Below are 17,130 nucleotides of genomic sequence, written 5' to 3'. Positions count from 1 at the left end.
GTGTGTATTGTGTCATTATTATTATGTGTGATAGAGTTATGTCAGTGTGTATTGTGTCATTATTATATTATTATCATGTGTGATAGCAGTGTTATGTCAGTGTGTATTGTGTCATTATTATATTATTATCATGTGTGATAGCAGTGTTATGTCAGTGTGTATTGTGTCATTATTATATTATTATCATGTGTGATAGCAGCGTTATGTCAGTGTGTGTTGTGTCATTATTATATTATTATGTGTGATAGCAGTGTTATGTCAGTGTGTATTGTGTCATTATTATATTATTATCATGTGTGATAGCAGTGTTATGTCAGTGTGTATTGTGTCATTATTATATTATCATGTGTGATAGCAGCGTTATGTCAGTGTGTATTGTGTCATTATTATATTATTATCATGTGTGATAGCAGTGTTATGTCAGTGTATATTGTCATTATTATATTATTATCATGTGTGATAGCAGTGTTATGTCAGTGTGTATTGTGTCATTATTATATTATTATCATGTGTGATAGCAGTGTTATGTCAGTGTGTGTATTGTCATTATTATATTATTATCATGTGTGATAGCAGTGTTATGTCAGTGTGTGTTGTGTCATTATTATATTATTATTATGTGTGATAGCAGTGTTATGTCAGTTTGTATTGTGTCATTATTATATTATCATGTGTGATAGCAGTGTTATGTCAGTTTGTATTGTGTCATTATTATATTATCATGTGTGATAGCAGTGTTATGTCAGTGTGTATTGTGTCATTATTATATTATTATCATGTGTGATAGCAGTGTTATGTCAGTGTGTGTTGTGTCATTATTATATTATTATGTGTGATAGCAGCGTTATGTCAGTGTGTATTGTGTCATTATTATATTATTATCATGTGTGATAGCAGTGTTATGTCAGTGTGTATTGTCATTATTATATTATTATCATGTGTGATAGCAGCGTTATGTCAGTGTGTATTGTCATTATTATATTATTATCATGTGTGATAGCAGCGTTATGTCAGTGTGTGTTGTGTCATTATTATATTATTGTCATGTGTGATAGCAGCGTTATGTCAGTGTGTATTGTGTCATTATTATATTATTATCATGTGTGATAGCAGCGTTATGTCAGTGTGTATTGTGTCATTATTATATTATTATCATGTGTGATAGCAGCGTTATGTCAGTGTGTGTTGTGTCATTATTATATTATTGTCATGTGTGATAGCAGTGTTATGTCAGTGTGTATTGTGTCATTATTATATTATTATCATGTGTGATAGCAGAGTTATGTCAGTGTGTATTGAAAGGACTTGTAAACTACACGATTTACCCAAGCAGGAGTGGGTCAGACACCTGGTGCCCACACTGCACAGAGAGGTCCTGGAGGCCTATCGAGGAGTGGTCACCGAGGACTGCGGTGACTGACAAAGTCGTAAGGGCTTTCCTACAGCGATACTTTGTCACTCCTGAGTCCTACAGGAAAAAAGTTCCGGGACTTGCCCAAGAACCCTACCAGCACCCATGAGCAGTTCGCCACCCAGCTGAGGCAGTACGTGGTGAAGTGGGTGAAGGGATTTGGTGCCACTACGTGGGATGCACTGATTGATCTGCTATGCCAAGAGCAGTTCTACCGCAGGTGCACCGCAGAGGTGAAGGAGTGGGTGCTAGACCGGGAGCCACCAAACTTGAAGATGGCAGCCCAGTTAGCAGACAAGTATGTGGCAATTCGGCAACAATGGCAGAAGCGCCCAACTAGCAGCAGACCCCAATGGACTGTACAACTAGGGGAACACCCCTCTTCTGCTCAACACCCTCCAAAGCGGGCTTCCTCCAACCAGGGTGCTCTTGGCCAGCAATCGCCCTGCCCTGTCCCTGCAAATCATCAGAGACCACCGGGGCCCCGACTGGACAAGAAGTGTTATGACTGTGAGAAAATCGGACATCTGAGGATGAACTGTCCCACACCCCAAGCACCCCAGACTCGTGCCCCAAATCCGAGTGCTGGAGCCCGGATTGCTTGCCTGACCCGGGGAGATGAGCCCAAAGAGACTGTACCTACTCCAGTCAGTCCAATGGAGTGTGGGGAGAATCAGGTGAACTCTATGGAGAGAGTCACCTGCATGGCCAAGGGGCCACCCCAAAATATGTGGCGGCACCTGCAGACGGTCCAAGAGGGGTCCCTGCAGGGACAAGGATTAAGAGACTCTGGGGCCTCAATCACTGTTGTGAGCCCTTGCCTAATTGATCTTGCTGCAGTACTGCCAGGTCGCACTGCCAAAGTGACCGTGGCAGGCGGAATGGAGCGAGAGGTACCTGTGGCGAGAGTCTACCTGGACTGGGGAGCTGGATCAGAGTTGAGGGATGTTGCCGTCATGGATGGCCTTCCAACCGATGTGGTCCTGAGGAATGACCTTGGTGGTGGAATCGTTACCGCGTTTGCTGACGCCATCGCCTGGAGTCAAGTTTCCGGATCACAGTCTACATCAACTGCACCAGAACAGCCCAGCCCAGAGGAAAAGACCACAGTTGCTAGACAACTGCCAGCGCAGCTTACCACAGCATCAACCAGCCCAGAGGAAAAGATTACAGCGGCTAGATCAGCACAACTAACCAGCATGCCTTTTGCCTCTGGTATACCTACGTCCCCTAGCAACGCAGAGGATATTGGTTCCGGCTCATTGGATCCTGTGAGGGTGCCCAGTGATGCTCCAGTCCCTAGTGGTTTGCCAACTCCGGCGGTGAGTATGAATGACCACACTGACTTCCCTTTGACTGACCTTAACCAAACTGACCCTAGCGATCCCAACCCATTTCCCCCTGTAGAATGTCCCTACTTAGAAGGAAGTGAGGGCCCCAGACTGCGTGTGACCTGGCGGGAAGGGTTAAGGCACAGGGTAGCCAGTAAGGTAGAAGGGGATAGGCCAGTTAGGGAGCAAGGTCCCCTGCTTGTGCCAAGTAGATCAGGGAAGACACGTAGCCTACCCGTGGTGGATGTCACACAGAGCTCAGAGGCTGGTGATCTGTCCGCCATCACTGTGGAACAGGTAGTGGACAAGGTGAGAGAAGGCCTAGGTGACAGGGTTTGTTCCCCTAGTCATAGGTCATTGGAGGAGGATGGTAGGGAAGGTCTGACAGGTAGTACAAACAGATGCCAGGTGGAGATGACAGAGGTGCAGTGCCCAGGGTATAGTGTGGGGGGAGACAGTGGTAGGCCCATACCAGTGGGGGTGGAGGCAACCAGAAACTGTCCCCGTCCCACAGTCCCACAGCCCCAAGACAGGTACTGACCTTAGAAACTGTAAGGCAATACGGACGAGTTGTCCCTGACCTTAGTGCTGTAGTGACACCCCTTACAGAATTGACCAGGGAGGGACTTCCCAAGTCAGTGGACTGGGTACCCGCTTGTGAGTTGGCATTCCAGTCTTTGAAGGAGGCTCTGATACCAGCTCCAGTGCAGATGGCGCAAATTCAGGACCAGGACATTGTGGTATGAACTAATGCGGCATTGCACAGACTGGGAGCAGTATGGAGCCAGGAGGAGCCATATGGGTAGGAGCACCCTTTGGCTTGTTTGAGCAGGGTACTGCTACGGTGGGAGGTGGGGTATGCCACAATTGGAATACAGTGGTTGGCAATTGTTTGGGCATTGGACCACCTTCCGCACTATGTGTGCCACCGGCCCCCCAAAAGGGAAACTGACAGACTGTTGTGGTGGAGCCTTGGACTTCAGTGTGACTGTTTGGAACTTGTGCACCGACAAGGAAAGGCCCACTGCAATATGGATGAACTGTCCAGGCCGGAGCCAAAGCCCCCCAGGTAGCTTCCCTGAACCCCCCAAGAGACTGCAGGACCAGGAGCCAAATCGTTGGGACATGGCCCTTTGGTAGCCCGCTTGAGGGGGGGAGTGTGGCCGGAGGCCAACCATACGTGATTAAAATGGCTGCCAAGGCATTGAGGGGATTAACCCTCATGCCATTGCGCCATTTTTAAAAGGACAGTGTAAAAGCACACTGCACATGGTTTATAATAAACTGTATTAAAGTATATATGTATTGCTGTAATGCACTGCAGCTGATCTGCAATGCATTAGTGCATGAAGCAACGTATGTTTAATAGGCTATGCACTATATGGTTTAAATGTATATTTTGTAGAGAAAATGCACTTCTTGAATATATGCCTGAATATGACATGACCAGCCTCTGTGTCTGCAGAAACTAGCAGGAGGTCTGATGAATAGGAAGAGACCTGTTGTGGTCAGTGACCTCTGGCTGGAAGGTTACTGTGTGAAGGTGTGAATGGTGTCATATAGCCAAACACTTCACATACAGAACTTACTTTTGAAAAGACAATTTGTTTTTAAGAAGATCCTTTTGGATGCCACTTCTAAAAGCTGAATGTGTTAAGGTTGGAAATGCCAAACTGATTGATAAGGATGAATGTCATTTACCATTTCCTGTGAAATGTTATATCAACATTATAGGAGACAGTATAATGTATGATAAATCAGTTTGTGTTGGTGGATTAGGAAGGAGGATATTGAGAGACTCCTTTGAAATGTAATATGTTAATTTATGTTTTCTGAGATAGAATGATTGGCTAGAAGGAACACAGGGTGGATTTGCCCCCTGTGATGATGTGTGTAAGAATGACATAAAAAGAGGGACTGTGAGCCCTGTGTGTGTACAACCCTGTAACCTCTATGTGGAGAAGACCTGCTGATAAGATTCCTGTATGTGGTACATCTTTGGAAATCCTTTGTGGAGAATTGCTGTTTGATTTCTGTGTGATATCCCCTTCAGACGGAAGGGAGGCTCTTCTTTAAGACATTGAGCAAATAAATTTGCCTTTACTTCAATTGACTCAATCCTGCGACCAACAGAATTGCGCCAAAACGCTATTCCGTTCTCCGGCTGTTCTGGGTAAGAGCTCTGTGTCTCCAAGTTCAAGCCCTCTGCCAAGCTACTGTGCAGACCTGGTCCATTGCGACGGATCAAGGGGGGAACAGCCGACACCAATCAGGAGGTGTGTCCGCAGCTAATCAAACGCATACGCAGCACAGAAGCGGTTCCAAACGCCGATGGTAGAGTTTGGTGGTGGCAGCATCGTTACACGCCTATGGCGCAGTAGGCGGAGTCAATGACAGGCAGTCACTGACGGTGAGTGGCAGTCCAAAAGTGCTAACCCGTGACCAGGGACGGCCTAGGAGAAAGGCGTCCGATCACAGTCGCTCTCCCCGGTGAGCAGGACAAGGGACTTTTTCACACAGGGTAACTAATCCTGAGAACAGACATTTAGGGTAAGGGGCAATCCGGGATATTGAAGTTGTACATTAGAAGATGATTGGTTGCTAATGGTATTGGCACTTACCTGTGCACACGACTGTAATGGACGTTATACATACCGGCAGGGGCACGGCCTATGGCGAATATGACCCTTGCAGCTGTGCGCTCTAATATTTTACTACATCGTCATTTGTTTCAATTCAAATATAAAAATTTAACTCAAAATATTTCTGCTCTATTTTGATAGTTTTTCTATAAAGAACAGGGTGTGGGGTGGTGAGCGCAGGTATTACTCTCACCCAGGGACAGGGTGGGGGGTGGTGATCACAGGTATTACGCTCACTCAGGGACAGGGTGGGGGTGGTGAGCGCAGGTATTACGCTCACCAAGGGACAGGGTGGGGGGTGGTGATCACAGGTATTACGCTCACCCAGGGACAGGGTGGGGGGTGGTGATCACAGGTATTACGCTCACCCAGGGACAGGGTGGGGGGTGGTGATCGCAGGTATTACGCTCACTCAGGGACAGGGTGGGGGGTGGGCGGCGCTGGTATTACGCTCACCCAGGGACAGGGTGGGGGGTGGTGAGCGCAGGTATTACGCTCACCCAGGGACAGGGTGGGGGGTGGGCGGTGCTGGTATTACGCTCACCCAGGGACAGGGTAGGGGGTGGGAGGTGCTGGTATTACTCTCACCCAGGGACAGGGTGGGGGGTGGGCGGCGCAGGTATTACGCTCACCCAGGGACAGGGTGGGGGGTGGGCGGCGCAGGTATTACGCTCACCCAGGGACAGGGTGGGGGGTGGGTGGCGCTGGTATTACGCTCACCCAGGGACAGGGTGGGGGTGGTGAGCGCAGGTATTAGCTCACCCAGGGACAGGGTGGGGGGTGGTGATCACAGGTATTACGCTCACCCAGGGACAGGGTGGGGGGTGGTGATCACAGGTATTACGCTCACCCAGGGACAGGGTGGGGGGTGGTGATCGCAGGTATTACGCTCACCCAGGGACAGGGTGGGGGGTGGGCGGCGCTGGTATTACGCTCACCCAGGGACAGGGTGGGGGTGGTGAGCGCAGGTATTACGCTCACCCAGGGACAGGGTGGGGGGTGGGCGGTGCTGGTATTACGCTCACCCAGGGACAGGGTAGGGGGTGGGCGGTGCTGGTATTACTCTCACCCAGGGACAGGGTGGGGGGTGGGCGGCGCTGGTATTACGCTCACCCAGGGACAGGGTGGGGGGTGGGCGGCGGCAGCGCTGGTATTGAGCTCACCCAGGGGCATCAGAGGAGACAGATACGGAGTTGTGGTTACAGCCATTTACCAGAGTCTGATTATAAAATATTATAATAATATAATATTCTAAGTGAATGGAATAATATAGTAGTAGCGATTTCCTGCAGGTGCTCAGCACACTATCTGATGGTGTAATTCTGAATAAATGAGCATTGCTATTTCCTTTCCTAGTCTAGCACAGCCATAAAGTATCTCATTAGTCAGCGGAGCAGAGGCCGAAGAAAGAACCAGCCCCAAAGATCACATAGGGGGGGTCTCCTGCTTCCCAGCTGTACCTGTGTGGAGTGTTTGTCACGTTATAGCTAGAGATGAGCCGGTCAGTTCTTCTCCGTTCTATTCACCAATTTAGCGCAAGTTTAGAGTTATCTCCTTGGCTCTACTTACAGCTGAGTGGATGAGGTGTACCAGGTGTGTGCGGATGGGCATGGCGTGCAGCGACATGGGTGTCTTCTTCCAAGCAGTAAATGTCTGAGCGCTCATCGGTCTCGCCCTGTATGACATCACTTCGGGGTTACGTCTCTCCGTCCTAACCAGCGAGGAAGCTTTTGGTCACTGAAATCTACAACTAGCTGTTTATTCTGTGGGGGCTTTTACCTGTATATCTCAGCCCATGGGAATCAGGACTCCTCATCAAACAAGCAAAATGAACCGTTCATTGTCTGTGCATGGCCCTGAATGCAGGGTACGAGTCTTACAATGGAGGATCTGAATAATATACTGGGGAAGAAGAGACCCAGATTACCAAGCGTGGGCATAGACTGGGTGCAGCCTGCCAGGGTTCCTGGGTACTCTTGGTCTTCTAGCAATGCATCAGCAGAGATCTGAGAAGACCCAAAGTCATTTAACTTTGATATTTAGAATTTTCTACTTATTAACAAAGTTTTGCTTCTCTCTGAGGCGCTCTTGTAGCATCATTAAAGGGAAGACAGAGTGTTTCTGGTAGACTTGGGGTATTAAATATCTCATTAATAAAGAATGGGAACAGATGGGCAAATTTCATCTCTTTTATTAAGAAGCAGCTTGTAAATGGTGTTCAGGGCCTAATATTCATGCAGTGGTGTCCGGTTTGCCTATAAGGTCATCTGTTCCACTAGAGCAGGCTACCGTGCCCAGCGTGCCTCAAGAACAGTACAACCAGTCCCAGCGAGCCTCAGGGACAGTACTCCCGGGCCCAGCGTGCCTCAGGATTAGTACAACCAGTCCCAGCGAGCCTCAGGGACAGTACTATCGGGCCCAGCATGCCTCAGGAACAGTACAACCAGTCTCAGCGAGCCTCAGGGACAGTACTCCCGGGCCCCGCGTGCCTCAGGGACAGTACTCCCGGGCCCCGCGTGCCTCAGGGACAGTACTCCCGGGCCCTGCGTGCCTCAGGAACAGTACAACCAGTCCCAGCGAGCCTCAGGGAAAGTACTACCGGGCCCCGCGTGCCTCAGGGACAGTACTACCGGGCCCTGCGTGCCTCAGGAACAGTACAACCAGTCCCAGCGAGCCTCAGGGACAGTACTCCCGGGCCCCGCGGGCCTCAGGGACAGTACTCGCGGGCCTCAGGGACAGTACTCGCGGGCCTCAGGGACAGTACTCGCGGGCCTCAGGGACAGTACTCGCGGGCCTCAGGGACAGTACTCGCGGGCCTCAGGGACAGTACTCGCGGGCCTCAGGGACAGTACTCGCGGGCCTCAGGGACAGTACTCGCGGGCCTCAGGGACAGTACTCGCGGGCCTCAGGGACAGTACTCGCGGGCCTCAGGGACAGTACTCGCGGGCCTCAGGGACAGTACTCGCGGGCCTCAGGGACAGTACTCGCGGGCCTCAGGGACAGTACTCGCGGGCCCCGCGGGCCTCAGGGACAGTACTCCCGGGCCCCTCGGGCCTCAGGGACAGTACTCCCGGGCCCCGCGGGCCTCAGGGACAGTACTCCCGGGCCCCGCGGGCCTCAGGGACAGTACTCCCGGGCCCCGCGGGCCTCAGGGACAGTACTCCCGGGCCCCGCGGGCCTCAGGGACAGTACTCCCGGGCCCCGCGGGCCTCAGGGACAGTACTCGCGGGCCTCAGGGACAGTACTCCCGGGCCTCAGGGACAGTACTCCCGGGCCTCAGGGACAGTACTCCCGGGCCTCAGGGACAGTACTCCCGGGCCTCAGGGACAGTACTCCCGGGCCTCAGGGACAGTACTCCCGGGCCTCAGGGACAGTACTCCCGGGCCTCAGGGACAGTACTCCCGGGCCTCAGGGACAGTACTCCCGGGCCTCAGGGACAGTACTCCCGGGCCTCAGGGACAGTACTCCCGGGCCTCAGGGACAGTACTCCCGGGCCTCAGGGACAGTACTCCCGGGCCTCAGGGACAGTACTCCCGGGCCTCAGGGACAGTACTCCCGGGCCTCAGGGACAGTACTCCCGGGCCTCAGGGACAGTACTCCCGGGCCTCAGGGACAGTACTCCCGGGCCTCAGGGACAGTACTCCCGGGCCTCAGGGACAGTACTCCCGGGCCTCAGGGACAGTACTCCCGGGCCTCAGGGACAGTACTCCCGGGCCTCAGGGACAGTACTCCCGGGCCTCAGGGACAGTACTCCCGGGCCTCAGGGACAGTACTCCCGGGCCTCAGGGACAGTACTCCCGGGCCTCAGGGACAGTACTCCCGGGCCTCAGGGACAGTACTCCCGGGCCTCAGGGACAGTACTCCCGGGCCTCAGGGACAGTACTCCCGGGCCTCAGGGACAGTACTCCCGGGCCTCAGGGACAGTACTCCCGGGCCTCAGGGACAGTACTCCCGGGCCTCAGGGACAGTACTCCCGGGCCTCAGGGACAGTACTCCCGGGCCTCAGGGACAGTACTCCCGGGCCTCAGGGACAGTACTCCCGGGCCTCAGGGACAGTACTCCCGGGCCTCAGGGACAGTACTCCCGGGCCTCAGGGACAGTACTCCCGGGCCTCAGGGACAGTACTCCCGGGCCTCAGGGACAGTACTCCCGGGCCTCAGGGACAGTACTCCCGGGCCTCAGGGACAGTACTCCCGGGCCTCAGGGACAGTACTCCCGGGCCTCAGGGACAGTACTCCCGGGCCTCAGGGACAGTACTCCCGGGCCTCAGGGACAGTACTCCCGGGCCTCAGGGACAGTACTCCCGGGCCTCAGGGACAGTACTCCCGGGCCTCAGGGACAGTACTCCCGGGCCTCAGGGACAGTACTCCCGGGCCTCAGGGACAGTACTCCCGGGCCTCAGGGACAGTACTCCCGGGCCTCAGGGACAGTACTCCCGGGCCTCAGGGACAGTACTCCCGGGCCTCAGGGACAGTACTCCCGGGCCTCAGGGACAGTACTCCCGGGCCTCAGGGACAGTACTCCCGGGCCTCAGGGACAGTACTCCCGGGCCTCAGGGACAGTACTCCCGGGCCCCGCGGGCCTCAGGGACAGTACTCCCGGGCCCCGCGGGCCTCAGGGACAGTACTCGGTGTGACTGTGGCTTGATAAGGATATGAAGGGAAAAGTAGACTATATTTAATGAAAGTAGTGAAATCATGCAGAATGGGATTGATTTTCTTGTGACGCTTCAAGGGATGCATTGTCCTCCTCCATCCAGATTATATGTCTCTATCAGTAGTTGCTAGGAGAATCTTTGTTTGCACCCATGGGTGGCAGACCCACGGTCATAGAACCGTCCAACCACACTTCCATTCTTTGGAGATTTTCTGTTTGGGGGAAAACTGGACCCTGTGACTCAGAATGTCAGAGGGGGTAAATCCCATTATTTGTCCAAGGTTTGGAGAATTACAAGTTTTCCCAGTATTTACTGTAGTTTGCTGCCATAAGGGAGGTAAGGCTGGGCCTTGCTGTGACTTTTTCCTATATCATCACCCTGGAGTCCTGTTGGTTTTGCAGAAACACTGATGCTGATCTCTATAGGATTAGTGGTTTCTCAACCTCCTCAACCAAAGGTACAAAATAAAATCCTTCTCTGTACTCAGGGGGAGGATCGTAGTGACATTCCCAGTCCCGGCCTCTCCAGTGGAACTAGAGGCATTTCCAGAAAAATGTACACACACGCTTTTATAAGACGTAGTACTTTCTCCTCTTCCTATAACACGGAGGGCAGCGGCTTCCAGCTTAGGCAATAGGACGTTTCCCCATCACACGTCTGCGTGGAATCTGTACAATCCATTGTCCAGGCTGTAGCGGATTGCAATAGATCTACTAGATGCGTATCTCCACATTTCTGTATTGGCTCATCCTCATCCGTTTCCCAGATTCTTGTCCACCTCGTCCAGGTCATGTGTCCACCACCCGTAGTGTCGTCTTCTCCAGGACCTGACTAGATCGGCCAAGTGGTTCTTATCTGCCGTCTAATTCTATGGGGTAAATGTACTATAGAGCGGGTTTTTAGAAGTGGAGATGTTGCGCATAGCAACCAATCAGATTCTGCTTAACATTTATCTAGCACCTTATAGAAGATAATAGCTAGAATCTGATTGGTTGCTATTGGCAACATTTCCTTTTCTAAAACCTGCACTTTAGTAAATATGCCCCTTATGTTTCTAACCTTCACCAAATCAAATGAGGTGACTGCGATGGACACAATAACTCATAAAGTTGCTGTTATAGCTAATCGCGCACTAGTTAATATCATGGAATATTTATATTTCATAAAGTTTTATCTCATCAATGTATATATTTGTAACCAAAGAGAGTGATATCTTGTCTTACTATACGCATGCCGGCATTCGGGACACCGGCGGTCAGAATCCCAGCGACGCCATCCCGACAGGGTTAGAATACCGACACTTGTTGGTCAGTATCCTAACCCTCCCCCTCTCCCTACCCTAACCATCCCTCCCCGGTGCCTGTCCCTAACCACCCCCTCCCCGCAGCCTAACCCTAACCCCCCTGCCCAGTGCCTAACCCTCCCTCTCCCTCCCCGGTGCTGGCCCTAACCACCCCCTCTCTGCAGCCTATACCTAACCCTCCCCCTAGTGCCTAACGCTAACCCTCCCCCTATTCCTGCTACTTACTTTCAGGATTACGGTAGTTGGGATGCTGGCGCAGGGCGTCTGAGAGATGTCGGAATTCCGGCGCTGGAATCCCCGCGGTTTGGCTGTTGGTCAGAGTAGCAGGACACATCCTCCTATTATGTTTTTTTCTTTATTTTCTGTACGTTTCATCCTTATTCTATTGCAGGTCAGTACTCAGAACATGAAGATGGGAGGTCTACCCCGTACCACACCGCCGACTCAGAAGCCACCCAGTCCACCAATGACTGGCAAAGGAACTCTTGGGTAACTACTCTGTTACAATAGCAGCGGAAACACCATACAACTTTACTAGCACGCATGTGAGGCTGCCAGTCTGTAGCGTAAACACCATACAATTCTACCAGCAGGTGTGAGATAGCCAGACTGGAGCAAAACCGCCATACAGCTTTACCAGCACATGTGTGAGATTGCCAGGCTGTACCAGATACACCATACAGCTTTACCAGCACACGTGTGTGAGATAGCCAGGCTGTACCAGATACACCATACAGCTTTACCAGCACACGTGTGAGATTGCCAGGCTGTATCAGATACACCATACAGCTTTACCAGCACATGTGTGAGATAGCCAGGCTGTACCAGATACACCATACAGCTTTACCAGCACATGTGTGAGATAGCCAGGCTGTACCAGATACACCATACAGCTTTACCAGCACACGTGTGTGAGATAGCCAGATTGTACCAGATGCACCATACAGCTTTACCAGCACACGTGTGTGAGATAGCCAGGCTGTACCAGATACACCATACAGCTTTACCAGCACACGTGTGTGAGATAGCCAGGCTGTACCAGATACACCATACACCTTTACCAGCACACGTGTGAGATAACCAGGCTGTACCAGAAACACTATACACCTTTACCAGCACACGTGTGAGATAGCCAGGCTGTACCAGATACACCATACACCTTTTCCAGCACACGTGTGAGATAACCAGGCTGTACCAGATACACCATACACCTTTACCAGCAAGTGTGTGAGATAACCAGGCTGTACCAGATACACCATACAGCTTTACCAGCACACGTGTGAGATAGCCAGGCTGTCCCAGATACACCATACAGCTTTACCAGCACACGTGTGTGAGATAGCCAGGCTGTACCAGATACACCATACAGCTTTACCAGCACACGTGTGTGAGATAGCCAGACAGTACCAGATACACCATACAGCTTTACCAGCACACGTGTGTGATAGCCAGGCTGTACCAGATACACCATACAGCTTTACCAGCACACGTGTGTGAGATAGCCAGGCTGTACCAGATACACTATACAGCTTTACCAGCACACGTGTGTGAGATAGCCAGGCTGTACCAGATACACCATACACCTTTACCAGCACACGTGTGTGATAGCCAGGCTGTACCAGATACACCATACAGCTTTACCAGCACATGTGTGTGAGATAGCCAGGCTGTACCAGATACACTATACAGCTTTACCAGCACACGTGTGTGAGATAGCCAGACTGTACCAGATACACCATACAGCTTTACCAGCACACGTGTGTGAGATAGCCAGACAGTACCAGATACACCATACAGCTTTACCAGCACACGTGTGTGATAGCCAGGCTGTACCAGATACACCATACAGCTTTACCAGCACACGTGTGTGAGATAGCCAGGCTGTACCAGATGCACTATACAGCTTTACCAGCACACGTGTGTGAGATAGCCAGACTGTACCAGATGCACCATACAGCTTTACCAGCACACGTGTGTGAGATAGCCAGGCTGTACCAGATGCACCATACAGCTTTACCAGCACACGTGTGTGAGATAGCCAGGCTATACCAGATACACTATACAGCTTTACCAGCACACGTGTGTGAGATAGCCAGGCTATACCAGATACACTATACAGCTTTACCAGCACACGTGTGAGATAACCAGGTTGACATCATTTTTCATCCTTATAAAGTTATTATTATCAGGGTCTATATAATGTCTAGTTATCTGTTGCTGTGGACACATCGGGGCTTCTAAGTGTCACCTAAGAATAATAATTGCTCCGTGGTTACATGTTACATATGCAGTGATGACATGTAACTATGTATTGCATCCTTGTTCTGTCTTTACAGATCATACGACAGTACCTGTAGGGCAGTCACTTTACATAGTACATACAAGAATTGCATATTGTAGCTGACATGTTCCATGTTTCTACATGACTGTAGCAGATCTGTGTGTTCATGAATTATTCACAAGGTAATGTCCTGTGACACTAAAGGAATAATGCCTCACAATTTATATTAAACACCCCTAAAAGCACACACATAAAACTATATATATTATATTTGTTTCCAGTTGTGAGAATAGGCAATGCACAGTGTAATATGTTTATTGTATTGTAATGTTTCCGCTGAGCGGTGTCAGGGTCATTTGTCTCCATCACCCCGTAATCTCTGTGGCAGATCCTTTCTGTCGCCTTTATTCATTTGTTTTATAAGTCAAAATGTGGGATTACGACTCTCACCGTTGCCCGCATTAATGCTCTGCGATTTGTGTAGCAGTGAAGGGGTTAAAACAATTGCCAGTTAATTGTTCCTAAACCTATAATATTCTGGCTTTCCAAATTTGTAGTGGCCTGAATGCACATTACAGCCCCCACACGGGATGAAGCCTGGGGTTTGGGGGTTACGATTCTGTCCTGATGTCCCACATTTTCGGGCTGACGTTTGGAAGTTTATTTTTTTTTTATTTATTTATTTTTTCTTGAAGGCGACACTCACCCTATCGCACACTGGAGCCTGTGCGCCCCCCTGTCGTACCAAATGACTATGTTCCCAGCCCCACACGTAACACGGCTCCCTCACAGCAGCAGAGCCCTGTTAGAACAGCTTCATTCAACCAGAGGAACCGCACATACAGGTATATGTCAGCTATGTGAGCAACTGCGCCAAATGATCAATGGCAGATTCCTAAAGCAACTTGTCACCTTCTAATAGTTTCCTGGATTATGTCCTTTACAAGTAAAACCAGATTAAAGAAATGTTAAGTAAGAAAAAGCAAAGTACAAAGTCAGACGCTGCAAGAAGTTGTGTTTTATTCCCTGTTTTGAATCCAATTTTGAAGCCTTTTTTTAAAAATTCTGTATTGTAGCCCATATATACCTCGTCATGTTACAGCCTGTGATATAGCCCACATATCCCTCGTCATGTTACAGCGTGTAATGTAGCCCACATATCCCTCGTCATGTTACAGCCTGTAATATAGCCCATATAACCCTCATCATATTACAGCCTGTAATATAGCCCACATATCCCTCGTCATGTTACAGCCTGTAATATAGCCCATATAACCCTCATCATATTACAGCCTGTAATATAGCCCACATATCCCTCGTCATGTTACAGCCTGTAATATAGCCCATATAACCCTCATCATATTACAGCCTGTAATGTAATGTAGCCCATATATCCCTCGTCATGTTACAGCCAGGTCTGTAATGTAGCCCATATATCCCTCGTCATGTTACAGCCTGTAATGTAATGTAACTCATATATCCCTCGTCATGTTACAGCCTGTAATGTATCCCATATATCCCTCGTCATGTTACAGCCTGTAATATAGCCCATATATCCCTCGTCATGTTACAGCCTGTAATGTAGCCCATATATCCCTCGTCATGTTACAGCCTGTAATGTAATGTAACTCATATATTCCTCGTCATGTTACAGCCTGTAATGTATCCCATATATCCCTCATCATGTTACAGCCAGGTCTGTAATGTAGCCGATATATCCCTTGTCATGTTACAGCCAGGTCTGTAATGTAGTCCATATATCCCTCGTCATATTACAGCCTGTAATGTAATGTAGCCCATATATCCCTCGTCATATTACAGCCTGTAATGTAATGTAGCCCATATATCCCTCATCATGTTACAGCCAGGTCTGTAATGTAGCCCATATATCCCTCATCATGTTACAGCCAGGTCTGTAATGTAGCCCATATATCCCTCGTCATATTACAGCCTGTAATGTAGCCCATATATCCCTCGTCATGTTACAGCCTGTAATGTAGCCCATATATCCCTCGTCATGTTACAGCCTGTAATGTAGCCCATATAACCCTCGTCATGTTACAGCCAGGTCTGTAATGTAACCCTTATATCCCTCGTCATGTTACAGCCTGTAATGTAATGTAGCCCATATATCCCTCGTCATGTTACAGCCAGGTCTGTCATGTAGCCCATATATCCCTCGTCATGTTACAGCCTGTAATGTAATGTAGCCCATATATCCCTCGTCATGTTACAGCCTGTAATGTAGCCCACATATCCCTCGTCGTGTTACAGCCAGGTCTGTAATGTAGACCATATATCCCTCGTCATGTTACAGCCTGTAATGTAGCCCATATATCCCTCGTCGTGTTACAGCCAGGTCTGTAATGTAGACCATATATCCCTCTTCATGGTACAGCCTGTAATGTAGCCCATGGTACAGCCTGTAATGTAGCCCATATATCCCTCGTCATGTTACAGCCAGGTCTGTAATGTAGCCCATATATCCCTTGTCATGTTACAGCCAGGTCTGTAATGTAGCCCATATATCCCTTGTCTTGTTACAGCCTGTAATGTAGCCCATATATCCCTCGTCATGTTACAGCCTGTAATGTAGCCCATATATCCCTCGTCATGTTACAGCCTGTAATGTAGCCCATATATCCCTCGTCATGTTACAGCCTGTAATGTAATGTAGCCCATATATCCTTCGACATGTTACAGCCTGTAATGTAATGTAGCCCATCTATCCCTCGTCATGTTACAGCCTGTAATGTAATGTAGCCCATATATCCCTCGTCATGTTATAGGCTGTAATGTAATGTAGCCCATATATCCCTCGTCTTGTTACAGCCAGGTCTGTAATGTAGCCCATATATCCCTTGTAATGTTACAGCCTGTAATGTAGCCCATATATCCCTCGTCATGTTACAGCCTGTAATGTAGCAAATATATCCCTCGTCATGTTACAGCCTGTAATGTAATGTAGCCCATATATCCCTCGTCATGTTACAGCCTGTAATGTAATGTAGCCCATATATCCCTTGTAATGTTACAGCCTGTAATGTAGCCCATATATCCCTCGTCATGTTACAGCCTGTAATGTAATGTAGCCCATATATCCCTCGTCATGTTACAGCCTGTAATGTAATGTAGCCCATATATCCCTCGTCATGTTACAGCCAAGTCTGTAATGTTGCCCATATATCCCTCGTCATGTTACAGCCTGTAATGTAGCCCATATATCCCTCGTCATGTTACAGCCAGGTCTGTAATGTAGCCCATATATCCCTTGTCATGTTACAGCCAGGTCTGTAATGTAGCCCATATATCCCTCGTCATGTTACAGCCTGTAATGTAGCCCATATATCCCTTGTCATGTTACAGCCAGGTCTGTAATGTAACCCTTATATCCCTCGTCATGTTACAGCCTGTAATGTAATGTAGCCCATATATCCCTCGTCATACAGACCCTCGCCAGGTCTGTAATGTAGCCCATATATCGCTTGTAATGTTACAGCCTGTA

At 49.6% G+C, this 17,130-nt stretch overlaps 1 protein-coding gene across 15 annotated transcripts in view; it reads left to right on the top strand.

Annotated features, from left to right (window-relative positions):
• The window catches only part of ABI2 (abl interactor 2), a 250,251-nt gene that overhangs the window by 109,932 nt on the left and 123,189 nt on the right, over window positions 1-17,130 (top strand). For 8 of the 15 annotated variants that reach the window (XM_088465613.1, XM_088465606.1, XM_088465614.1 and 5 more), the window contains 2 exons: window positions 11,736-11,833; window positions 14,321-14,470. In XM_088465613.1, the coding sequence (XP_088321739.1) occupies window positions 11,736-11,833; window positions 14,321-14,470 (248 nt within the window). The remainder of the gene's footprint in view (window positions 1-11,735; window positions 11,834-14,320; window positions 14,471-17,130) is intronic. The other 7 variants (XM_088465611.1, XM_088465619.1, XM_088465612.1 and 4 more) reach the window with 1 other exon arrangement.

The sequence above is a fragment of the Taudactylus pleione genome, unplaced genomic scaffold, assembly GCF_031769625.1.
Source record: "Taudactylus pleione unplaced genomic scaffold, aTauple2 ptg002045l, whole genome shotgun sequence".
Lineage (NCBI taxonomy): Eukaryota > Metazoa > Chordata > Amphibia > Anura > Myobatrachidae > Taudactylus > Taudactylus pleione.
The sequence above is the reverse complement of the archived record's forward strand: the minus strand, read 5'-3'. Positions and strand labels throughout refer to the sequence as shown.